Source organism: Microcaecilia unicolor, chromosome 2, assembly GCF_901765095.1.
Source record: "Microcaecilia unicolor chromosome 2, aMicUni1.1, whole genome shotgun sequence".
Classification (NCBI taxonomy): Eukaryota; Metazoa; Chordata; class Amphibia; order Gymnophiona; family Siphonopidae; genus Microcaecilia; species Microcaecilia unicolor.
Genome location: NC_044032.1, coordinates 408,197,103 through 408,210,257, shown reverse-complemented (window position 1 = coordinate 408,210,257; position 13,155 = coordinate 408,197,103). Strand labels below are relative to the sequence as shown.

Sequence of the window (13,155 nt, the reverse complement as noted above, 5' to 3'; positions counted from 1 at the left end):
TCTCATTGAGATTTCCTGGAAATTTTGTAATTTTTTCATATCCTCTCCTTGGTCTTTAACTTGCTGCTTTACCATGTCCAATTTTGACTCCATTTCTTTTGAATTTTGTTCTAATAAGACAAAGTCCTGGGACAATTTTTGTATTTGAGGGCTTAAAGCCTTGCCAAGATCCACAATTAATAACCACAAGGAATCTAGTGTAACTTCTTTAGGTTTAGACATGGAAATAGGAAATGGTGTGGACAGTACCTCCGCCATTTTTGGCTGCTCTATCTGCTCCAAACCTTCAGCTTCTTTCTCCTTCGGTTCTTCAGCGGTCACGAAGGATTCCGCCTGGGTCGTCTGTTCCTCCACTGCCCGGAAAAATCCGGTTGTTTGCACCGCTTCCCGCCTCACTTCATCCAACCCCGACGGGGAAAATGGTGCAGGGGGCGCCAACAGAGGAGAACTACTGCTCGAAGGGCGAGGGGGAGGTACTCTTTCCTCGGGGCTGAGCGTCAGCTCTAATCCTGGAGACGCTCCGGCGTCTCCATTCACGCCGGTGCGATTCAGCGGATTAACCCTTTCGGAGGTTGGAACCGGTAGTCGCTGGAGGTGCGGTATTATCCCTCCAGTAGCGGGAGTATGTCGTGGCGGGGCTGCGGAAGCTGGATGGCCCCTTCTCTTCGGCATATTCACAATAAGGTAAGCCTTCACGGAGCTAGATCAGGATCATGCAATCGCTACGACGGCCATCTTGCGAACTTCATTGCGAAGGAAAACAGAATTTCTAGAAAATTCAATTAAAAGTAATAATTTACGTTTTTTGAATTTTCCGAAAATGGGACAAATCCCATTTGACTGCAATAAATTTAAAAAACAGCAAAGACATTCTAATATAATACCTGTCAGATATTGACCAAATAAGTAAATTGTAACAGCTCTCCTAAATGCATTGTAAGAAGTAATTTCTTGAATATCATGTGTTAATTTGTTCCAATATTCAGGATCTCTACCTACTAAAGATTTCAATCTAGTAGTGGATATCTGACAAATGGAGCCTGAGGGTATTTTTAGTCTACCCATCTGAGATGAACATAGCAATCTGGGAGCTGAATAAAGAGAAATTAAGTTTTGAAGGTACTCTAGAGGTAATCCATACAATATCTTGGAGACAAACATTAATAACTTAAATTCAGTTCTTGCTTTTTACTGGCAACAAGTGTAACCTGATCAAAAATGGGGAGGTATGATCACTAGATCTTCCCCCTCCCTCCCTCCCAAAAAAAATCTATTTGTATTCATCGAAGTTGTGAGTCAGATAATCCTAACAACAATATTGCAATAGTTTAATTGTCTCATAATCGTTACTTACAGTACTGTCCTTAATTGAACGGTTTCATTCATGGTAATAATTTAAGTGTGACAGAAGCTTTCCTAACTATTTCATTAACATACTTTTTATATTCAAATTAGAATCTAGAATAACTCCCAACATTTTAATATTAGTCTTGAGAGAGTTCAGCAGTGGCCAGTCTAATTTTAAGTTGCGGCAAATTGACAAATTAAAGAGTAGTAAATCACCTAGACAGGATGGCATACATCCAAGGATACTCAACTAATTCAAGCATGGAATTGCTGATCTGCTGTCAATAATTATGTAACCTGTCTTTAAAAATGTCCATAGTACCTGAAGATTGGCGGGTGACCAATGTGACGCCAATTTTTAAAAAGGGCTCTAGGGGTGATCCGGGAAATTATAGACCGGTAAGCCTGACATCAGTACCGGGCAAAATAGTAGAAACTATTCTTAAGAATAAAATTATAGAACACGTAGACAAACATGGTTTAATGGGATAGAGTCAGCATGGGTTCAGCCAAAGGAAGTCTTGCCTCAAAAATTTGCTTCATTTCTTTGAAGTAATGAATAAACATGCGGATAAACATGCTGATAAAGGTGAGCCAGTTGATGTAGTGTATCTAGATTTTCAGAAAGCTTTTGATAAAATTCCTCATGAGAGACTCCTGAGAAAATTAAAGAGTCATGGGATAGGAGGCAATGTTCTGGTGTGGATTAGGAATTATTGGACAGAAAACAGAGAGAAGGGTTAAATGCTCATTTCTCTCAGTGGAGGAGGGTGAACAGTGGAGTGCCGAAGGGATCAGTACTGGGTCCGGTGCTATTTAACATATTTATAAATGATATGGAAATCAGAACAAGTGAGGTGATTAAATTTGCATATGACACAAAACTATTCAAGGTTGTTAAAACACATGTGGACTATAAAATATTGCAGGAAGACCTTAGGAAATTGGAAGACTGGACATCCAAATGGCAGATGAAATTTAATGTGGACAAATGCAAGGTGATGCACATTGGAAAGAATAATCCGAATCCTAGCTACCTGATGCTAGGGTCTACCTTGAGCGTCAGCACTCAAAAAAAATCTAGGTGTCGTTGCAGATAATTTGCTGAAACCTTCTGCTTAGTTTGCGGCGGCAGCCAAAAAAGCAAACAGGATGCTAGGAATTATTAGGAAAGGGATTGTTTACCATTTATAATTTATTTATTTACTATATCATCACTTATTGCATAGCAAGTCAGAACAGATGGTGAATAAGACCGAAAATACTATAATGCCTCTATATCGTTCCATGGTGCGACCACACCTTGAGCACTGCATTCAGTTCTGGTCGTTGTATCTCAAAAAAGATGGCAGAATTAGAAAAAGTTCAAAGAAGAGCAACCAAAATGATAAAGGGGATGGAACTCCTCTCACATGAGGAAAGGCTAAAGAGGTTAGGGCTCTTCAGCTTGGAAAAGAGAAAAATGAGGGGAGATATGATTGAGGTCTACAAAATCCTGAGTGGTGCAGAACGAGCGGAAGTAAATTGATTTTTTACTCATTCCAAAAGTACAAAGACTAGGGGACACTCGAAGACGTTGCATGGAAATACTTTTAAAACAAATAGGAAGAAATATGTTTTTGCTGGAGGATATGGTAACAGCAGTTAGCGTATCTGGGTTTAAAAAATGTTTGAGACAGACATGGGAAAGCAACTGCTTGCCCCAGGATTGGCAGCATGGAATGTTACCACGATTTGGATTTCTGCCAGGTACTTGTGACCTGGATTGGCTACTGTTGGAAACAGTATACTGGGCTAGATGGACAATTGGTCTGACCCCGTATGGCTATTCTTAAGCTCTTATGTTCATTTCTACATCTTTAACTCTCACCCATAAGATATTTGTTTTGTCAGGATTTATTATTAGATTATTACAAAGCATCCACTGGAAAATTTTATCAAACACACTAGTTATCAAAGTGATAGTATCCCGAAGATCCTTTTCCACACTAAACAATAAGGAAATATCTTCTGCATACGAGAAGAACTCAGCCTTAAAAGGCTCAACGCTTGTTGTAATCTGCTTAAATATACATATTTAAAAAATCCAAGGAAGCAGTGAGCCCTGTGGTACTCCACATGTCATTTGCCACGACTTCAAAAACAACTTGGAAAGTTCAATTTTGACAACACTGCCACCAAAATGAAAAATAAAATTTAAAACCTCCATCAAATAAAACCATAAAAGATTCATAAATGTCACAAGAATCTACACAAAATGAAAAAATCTGACTTGCACGCCCTAAAACCATAGGTGATCCTGCAAGATCATCCTACTCTCCCACCACTATTATATGGTGAAGTGAAAACGCTTCAACTGCTTCCTGAACCCCAAATAATTCTTCTCTATTCTCAATTGAACTGACTACACTAAACAAAGTGGCCTATAATTTTCTGAGCCAACACACACAGAAGGTGTTCTCTCCACAGGAAAACAGCAAAGCAAAGGAAACAGTGGATCCAAAAAAAGTCCTCTCACAAGTGGTGTCTCGTTAAACAAGGTCTTTATTTCAAATCACAAGTGGTGTCTCCTTTACGGCCGAAACACGATTCGTGTCGGGTCGTTGTGTTATTGATTTGAAATAAAGACCTTGTTTAAGGAGACACCACATGTGAGAGGACTTTTTTGGATCCACTGTTTCCTTTGCTTTGCTATAATTTTCTGAGTCACATTACAGCAACAAATGATATAATCTAGTGGTTCCCTAATCTGTCCTGGGGGCTTCCCGGCCAGTTAGGTTTTCAGGATATCCACAATGAGTATTCATGAGAGAGATATGAATGCAGTGGAAGACCAGCTCCTCAACAAGAAGCTAGACCATACAGATGAACAAATTGTTCATAATGGTTTAATGAACATGCAATGGTCAATAAAGTGTCAAAAGTGCAAAGTGATCTGCTTATTCAAATCTGATCAAATCTTTTCTGAACCTAAACTTCTAAAAAAAACTCACTCTTGTAATGGTCTGACCACATATCTGAAGAAACTTGAAACACTTTGACCCTGTCTAACAAGGGAAAAGGAATACGTAACAATCAAGTTGATAGCTAACAAGACTGTATGTCAGGGGGATTCTATATATGGCACCCAAAATTGTGCACTGAAATTGGATGCATGCAACTTAATTGGTTTATTATTTATTATTAGGATTAATTTACTTTCTTTTTGAAGGAATTCACTCAAGGTGTACAGTAAGAATAAATCAAACATGAGCAATAGACAATTACAGCAGTAAAAATATTCAAATAAAAATACAAAGTATGGCTATAGCATACTACTTACAATGTCAACATACTACATAATAAAACATTTTAATAGACAGCTTAGGATATAAGCAAAGATGGAACATATACATAGGTAAGAGAGTAAGAGGAGTTTGAAAGTAAGGTGTGTGCAGCCCATGTCACTCCTTGTGTGTATGAGTGAGACTAACAAGTTAGTTACTTCTTCCATTAAAGGCCTGGTTGAAGAGCCAAGCTTGTGTTAAGCGGAGCCTTTCAGGGAGTGCATTCCAGAGTGTGAGGGCTACTCCAGAGAAGGCTCGCTTGTGGGTATCACATCGCGTAATGTCTTTTGGAGAGGGTATAGTTAGGGATACTCCTTGGGAGGACCTTAGTGTCCTTGGAGGGTGTAGAGGATCATCCTATTCTTCAGGTACTCGGGGCCATTTCCTTTAATGGCCTTGAAGGTCAGACATAGAGTTTTAAATTTAGCCCTGTAATGTATTGGTAGCCAGTGAAATTTTTGCAAAAAATGGTGTGATTTGGTCACGTCGCTTGCAACCTTCTATTAGTCTTGCTGCATTCTTAATCAGTTGGAGGTGGTGCAGACCCTTTGTAGTCAGACCATTGTAGAGTGTATTACAGCAATTACAGTAATTAACAAGCCCTTAATTAGCTGTGTGCTAACAACCAATTATTGCAGTTAATGGGCATCAATTAAAATTTGCGCATACAACTCACTGTGCGCTGTTCTATAAGGCTCAGGACCTATCTCTCACAGCAGGTATCTGAAAAGGGGGCATGGCCAGGAGTGTGTCAGGGGCATTCCAAAAAGCTGCACATGCAATTACAGAATTTGGCTTAAGCATTCCTAATTTGGGTGCCAGCATTAACAGCTGCTTTCAGCAGGCGTTATGTCCAGCATAAAAAGTTAGCTGCGGGATCCGCATCTAAGCACTATTCTATATAAGGTGTGCTTAGTACTAAATTTTTTTCGGCACTCAAGTTTTGGCGCCATTTATAAAATTTCCTCAAATGGGCCAGATTCTATATATGGCGTCTGAAAAATTCACACGGTGAACATTTCCACCTAAGCATCTACTATAATAAAACTCACCCTCAACGTTCTGAGGATACTGACGTCAGTGAAGCCAAGCTCTGACTTCCTTCAAAAAGGTTCGAAGGTTTGTGGTGGTGAAGCCACCAAAATCGCTCTGGGCCCCGCCCTCGAGGGTGGAGCAATGGCAGAACAGCGAAGGGGTTGGCAGGGAGGGAGGCAGGGGGGGTGGGAAATCGCTCTGGGCCCCACCCTCAAGGGCGGAGCAATGGCAGAACAACAAAGGGGTTGGCAGGGAGGGAGGCAGGGAGGCGGGGGGGTGGGAAATCGCTCCGGGCCCCGCCCTCGCGTCAAACGTCATGACGTTGGGGGCGGAGCAATGCCAGAACAACGAAGAGGTTGGCCAGGGAGGGAGGGGGTGTTGGCGACGAAAACCTTGCTAGCCCCCGTTTCATTTGCTCTGAAACGGGCTTCTTTTACTAGTATTCTATAATCAGTGCCTAGATTTAGGCACGGTATATAGAATACGCTTAGTTGATATCCTAGTACCTAAAACTGTGCACATCCATTTACACCAATGAAAACATGGTGTAAATCCCAGTGCAAGAAGTAGACGCAGTAGGTCATATTCTATAACAGTGTGCATATATGTGCGCATATATATATAAGTGGGCACCAAATGCCCATTTCCAATCCCATAACCATGCCCCATTTTGCCTGTATGCATTAAAATGTAGGTGCAGTGTATTAATCCATGGAGAATCTCTGAGCTACATGACCGACCTGATTGACTTGCCCACCAGAAACACTTCACAATCCTCACAAAATTACCTCAACCTGCACTACCCTAACTGTAAAGGACTCAAGTATAAATCCTCATTTGATGCCAACTTCTCCTTCAAAGGCAGTCAACTCTGGAACGCCCTTCCCAGACCCATTTGTTCTATTAAAGACTACCTACCCTTCAGAAAATCACTGAAAACCCATCTATTTGAGGAAGCTTATCCAAATGCCACGACCTAACCCTACGACTCCACCTATTCATCACCTGATCCTGCGACAACGGCAATGACTCAGACCACGCCTCCTCCAATTTTTCTCTATGTTTACCCTGATCCTATCCCCTGACTATCTCAATCTAGCCTAAAACTAGCACCTTCTCCTACCTCCTCTACCCCCCTCTCCCTTATAATATTACCTATCTACACATCCCCATTACTGTGCTAAACTTAGCCGTTTTCTCTGCACTACACATTGTAATCTTACTACTATGTAAGCCGCATTGAACCTGCTATGTGTGGGAAAGTGCAGGATACAAATGTAACAAAAAAATAATAATAATAATAATTAATACGCTTAAGGAGTTGTGTGTGTAAATTCTATTTATTGCCAAATAGTACTTATTATTGCATGTTAAGCACTGTTAACACTGATTGGTTTCTTAAGCCAATTATGATACTTGCGTTGTTATAGAATACACCTAGATTTTGGCACAGAACTCTAGGCCAGCTATATAGAATCCAGGGGAATATGTATAAAAACAAACAAATCTGAAGAGAAGTCATCTGATATATCCTTAATAATAGCTAAAAGCACCAAAAATAAAAATGAAGGAGCACTCATGTTTACGTGGAAAGACCATTAGTCCCTCTTCCTGGTATTTCAATTATTAATTGTCTGGAGTCTAGACTACTGTAATTCATTAATGGCTGGTGTTCCACATTACCAAATAAAAAGGTTTCAATTCATTCAAAACACTCCTAGTTAGCAATGCTAAAGAATCAGATCATGTTACGCCTTTGCTCTGGGAACACTGGCTCCCAATAATGACACAGATCAAATTTAAGATCCTTATCTTAGCAATTTGCACTATTGATATGCCACTCTGATTCCACACTGCCCAGCCTGAACCTTTCTATTTTCACAAAAGCATCTTCTAACCATTCCTTCACACACCAAACTTAGATTAGATAGCACAGGATCCGCTGCTTCTAGCTGCCTATCACACTTTTGAAACTCACTACCCACTGGGATAAGGCAGGAAAGCTCTTAGAAAAAGTTCAAAGTAGCTGTGAAAACCTGGTTATTTCAGGAAAGCTATGACTTACTTTGATTACAGTATTGATCTTTTCAATTAAATTGCCTTTGCCATTCATGGCTGTGGGAAACAGACATCCATGCTCCACCTTTTGTGTCTTTTCTTACTGCCTGTCTTATTGGAACTAAATTGTTATGCTACCACTTTAACCTTTCTCCTGTTGCCTCTCTCTGTCTGTGGTTCTTTTTTACCTGCTACTGACACTTGTTTATCTGTATGTTATTTTATACATTTTGTAAACTGCTTTAATACTGCTTGTATATAGTGTTATGCCAAATCATGTGAAACACATAAATAGATAACAAACAGGCAGGGGATTTTTGTTTTGTTTGCAAAATACTTTTTACTGAGCATATTCACAGAGAACAACTATGACGGTGTATCCATCAGTACACGTCTATTCTTTAAGAAACCCAACAAGAACCATCAGATCCTAAACTACTACTACTACTACTTAACATTTCTAGAGCGCTACTAGGGTTACGCAGCGCTGTACAAATTAATAACTAAGGACGGCCCCTGCTCAGAAGAGCTTACAATCTAAAGGACGAAATGTCAAGTTGGGGTAGTCTAGATTTCCTGAGTAGAGGTGTTGAGATTAGGTGCCGAAAGCGACATTGAAGAGGTAGGCTTTGAGCAATGATTTGAAGATGGGTACCCTGTCATTTCCCTAATTTGACCTATACATAATCACAACCACCCACTCCAAAAGAGCCTGTTTAGCCAGCTGTAGATCAGATTTGAGGATGATAGCCACCCCTCCTCCCTTTTCTCCTAAATCACAGTTGGTGGTGGGTACTGTAATTAGGAAGACACAGCTAGCTCAAAACAAGGTCATCACTGTCCAAGAGCCATGTTTCTGTAAGAAAAAATGTCAATGTTCGATGAATAGGGTAGGATAGGGATAGGGGATGGGACTTGATATACCACCTTTCTGTGGTTACAATCAAAGCTGTTTATATACATATACTTATTTTGCCCCTGGAGCATTGGAGGGTTAAGTGACTTGCCCAGAGTAACGTATGGGCTATTTAAGGCTAAATAAGGCCAAATTACAAGGAATAGAACACAATTTTCCATCGGCTTTTCTAAATAAATTACTGCTAGCAAAAACCATTCCAGTTACTGGAATTGTGACCCTGGCCTGTACATACTGGAATCAAATATGTGGTCTTCTGTAAAAGAATCTCTCAATTATTCTAGCCTTGGGAGATTATCAAAATCATGTCTACCCTTCAGCAAATTCAAAGGAATAGTGAAATACATGCCAGTCAAAGCCAAATGAATAGCTGGAATACCATGATGAAACAAATATAAAGAACTGCACCTATGTCACCCCAGGATGCACAAAGAAGCACTTATGTCCATCCATGGAGTGGAAGAGTAGTGTAAAGGTTAGAGCAGTAGTTCAAATCCCACTGCAGTTCCTTGTCATTGTCACAGCTACCGCCATGCTCCCAAACCAACTCACCCTCTTACCACAGTGGTTGGCGGCATTAGAAACAGGGCCGGATTAGGCCCTAGGCAAACGTATATTTGTGGGCCCTCCTACCGGGATCTCCTTTTCCCCTCCCCCATATTTACTGGATAGGTGAGATATGTCTTCATACATATCTCACCTATCCACCTGTTAGACTGTCACTGAAATGCTTTGATGTTCCCATGCATATCTCCTGGTCTCTCACCTATCCACCCCTACCCATCCTGTTAGACTGTCACTGAAATGCTTTGATGTTTCAATTATATATACTGTCATCTACCAACATTTGCTTATTTCCGATCTGACGAAGAAGGGCAACCTTCGAAAGCTAATCAACAAATGTATTAAGTTATGTCCAATAAAAAAGGTATCATCTTATTTTCTTTTCCATGTTTTATTTTGTTTTATTTCTATTGATTACCTGTATGATACAATGGAATTCATAAATGGAAACTCTATGGTGGCTTCTTCCTATCACTACAAATAGCTTTTCCAAATTTTGACATGTTTTCCTTTTTTTTCCTGAATATCTTCTTAACAGTTAATTTTATGGCAGTTCAATATCAACTCCACATCCCACCCCACCCCCAACTTCTGAGCTCCACAATTTTCCCTCCACACCTCACAAAGAGTTTGGCTAAATTTGAGCCCAGATTCTTTTGTGTGTTATGCACAGTTTCCATTTTTATTCCCCAGACGTTTTACTCTTTTGTCTGCCCTTTTCATTACTGCCTATATCTAACTTTGTTGTTAAAATGAAAGCACAGAAGCAATATAAAAGGCCATAAAGGTAAAATATATTGTTCTTTTTCCATATTAGAATGAAGAGGGTTTCCCACAGGAGGGAATGATGGATAACACAGAAAACATTCCAGTAGACCCTGATAATGAGGCTTATGAAATGCCTCCTGAGGTGAGAATCTTGCATGTAATATTCATGAGACTAAGTTGTAAAAAGACAAATAGGTAGCACTGTGTGTGAAAAAGATGCATTTGAAATGAAGCTGATTATATTTTGGTATCGTATTTTTCTTCTCTCCTTTAACCTTTGGAGCCAGCACTTCATTCAGCAGCTGAGTTCTTCTGCTACTGCCATTTATCATGCAAGAGAATGCTTCTCCCAGTATGCACAAAAACCTTGGTTTTCACTCCAATCCTTGAGGGCTACAACAGGTTAGGATTCACGGACACTCATAATGACTGTACATAAGAGAGATTTGCATAGAATGCAAGTAATAGGTGTGCAAATCTCTCTCATGCATAGTCATTAGGAGTACCCTTAAAATCTGGCCCATTGGCAGCCCTCAATGGGAGTGAAGACCAAAGCAATAAAACATTAGAATACTCCTTTCACATATTTTTCACTGTTTCCCAGTAAAGTGATGGAAGCCTCTGCTCTCTATACCATCCCTCTGTAACTGCACTATTATTGTGAATGAATATGCATTTCTCCATGGATAAATATTTAGAATATTAGCATAGGAGTGGAAGAAACTAAAGCATCAAGATGATACTGTCTTGTAAAACACGTGTTTTACAAGACAGTATCATCTTGATGCTTTAGTTTCTTCCTCTGCTGTGACTGTTTTGTTTGGATTGTTTGTGGAACCATTTGGCTTTCTTCTTTCGTTTTAGAATATTAGCATATACACACATAAATGTGTTTATACATGCATATATGCCAGTATGCCCCTAAGCACTATTCTGCACATACAGGACTACCTTGCATAGCACATATTTGCAAAGATTATACAGAGACGTTATGACATCATAGGTTTACAAAGGTCTTTTTCAAGACCATCTGACTTTGAGACCCATTTCGAACATCAAGGATCATTTAAGACTCCTGAGGCAGGCCTGTGGCCGAAACACAGTACTGTGTCGAGTCATTGAATGAAGTGGTACCTTGTAGACTTGTATCCCGTTTCCCTGGAGTCATTGGTCCACTTCCCACTCCCTTTATACTACTAGAGCATGGGTGAGACACAAGTGGGGATCCCAGTTACATGCATATCTTATAGAATACTGTAAATTACTTGTGTGCCTGCACATTAATAGAGAGAGAAAGAGAGAGAGTTCTTTGGGGCAGGCAGAAGGAGAGACAGACAGACAGACATTGCTGTAGGGCAGTCAGAGGGCGAGAGAGAGTAAGTGTGCTTTGGGGTAGACAGAGATAAAGAGAGCGAGAGACTGTGAGTGAGTGTGCTGTGGGGCAGACAGAAAGAGAGAGAGAGAGAATGCTGTAGGGCAGACAGAGAGAGAGAGAGAGTGAATGAGTGTGTTGTGGGGCAGGCACAGAGAAAGTGCTGTGGGGGCAGAGAGAAAGAGAGGTTTCCACCCTTGAAAGACAGCTCACATGGTGCCTTCTTAATCAGGAGCAGTGGCATAATTAGACCTGACATTTTGAGGGACCCAGACTTAACATGGGGGGCACAAGACATATAGGTGTTAGTAGTGCTTGGTAACTCTTAATTAATGCCTTAGAGTGCACTTGATGATGGATTTCTATGTAAACATTCTGTCCAACAGCTGTCCTGCATCAACATTAAACCCCACACATACTTATGGAAACCAATACTGACATTTTTTAATAAAGTCACTGTCACGACATGCCTAGCCACCCTCCTGGGGCTACCCTGCAGCCACTTAAAGGGTCTATCCCCAGCACAGCTCAGGTCTTCCTGCACCTGCCACTTGTGCTCGAAACTAGCACCCTCCTCTCACTGACTGAGTCCCAACCACCTCTGGGAGAGTCTCCTGCTCTCAAATTATCCCCAGTGATTCCTAGGTTACTGGGGCCACACTCCCAATGATCCCACAGTTCCTAGAAAGCACCCACAGACCCAGCATACAAACCATCAGGATTCTTAGTCAGTCCAGACAAGCAGAGGCAATAAATTAAAAATGTTTATTGTCATGAAAACAACATTGAACAGTGAACCATAAAAACTGTTGGAACAAAACAACACATAATAACAGGTAACTGAATATGGATCAATTCTAGAAAAAACTAATCATTTGTTTACTATCTAAATAGTACCTGGGAAGTACAGAAAATGTAGCTGCTCACAGGTTACAGAATGTAACTGCTTACAGGGACTCAGTAAAGAGGTCTCTCTCTCTCTACTTCCAAGCTGAGACTGGAGAAAAGGCCAGTACATCCTAGCTGAATTTTGAGCTCCTGGGCTAATTGGAGCCCAGAACAAGTTCTAAAAATAGCTGGCCACATCACTGCAGGTTACCTCTTATCTGAGTTAACTAAAGAAAGAATAGTCAGTGCTCTGTAACAGCTTTAAGCATAAGCATTCACCAACTGTTGGCCAAACTAAAGAAATAAACTTCAAGAAATAATTAATACAGTTACAGGCTTAAAACCCACTGTTTTATCACAGTCACATTATCCCATAACTTAAACTCTGCCATTATAGTAGACTCAGTCTGGTCAACATCTCAACACACTTCCAAGTATCCTGCAAAATAATTACTACAATGTTACATAACCTTCAACTTATGTTATAACAAATATAGGGCCCTGTTTACTAAGCCGTGCTATATGTGCACTAACCTTTTAGCGCGCACTGATAGAGACACCCATTATATTCCTATGGGTATCTCTAGCATTAGTGTGTGCTCATTTTTAGTGCAGGGAGTTATCAGCATGCATGCAACAGCAAAAATCACATTAATTATTCAAAAGCATGCCAAATGCTTTTAAAGTTCTGTTATTCAGGTTAAATTGCCCTGTTGGCACTTTGCAATAAATAATTAGATTTTGGGTTGCTGTTTGGGCACTCAGTTTCTGAAAGGTTCGCCATCACTGATATAGATAGATAGATAGATAGATAGATAGATAGATAGATAGATAGATAGATAGATAGATAGATAGATAGATACCATATAGTATATATTACC

At 40.3% G+C, this 13,155-nt stretch overlaps 1 protein-coding gene across 1 annotated transcript in view; it reads left to right on the top strand.

The window, feature by feature from the left end:
- Nucleotides 1-13,155, top strand: part of SNCA (synuclein alpha) — a 267,045-nt gene that overhangs the window by 235,583 nt on the left and 18,307 nt on the right. Inside the window, exon 5 of the mRNA XM_030190690.1 lies at nt 10,064-10,156. Coding sequence (XP_030046550.1) covers nt 10,064-10,156 — 93 coding nt within the window. The remainder of the gene's footprint in view (nt 1-10,063; nt 10,157-13,155) is intronic.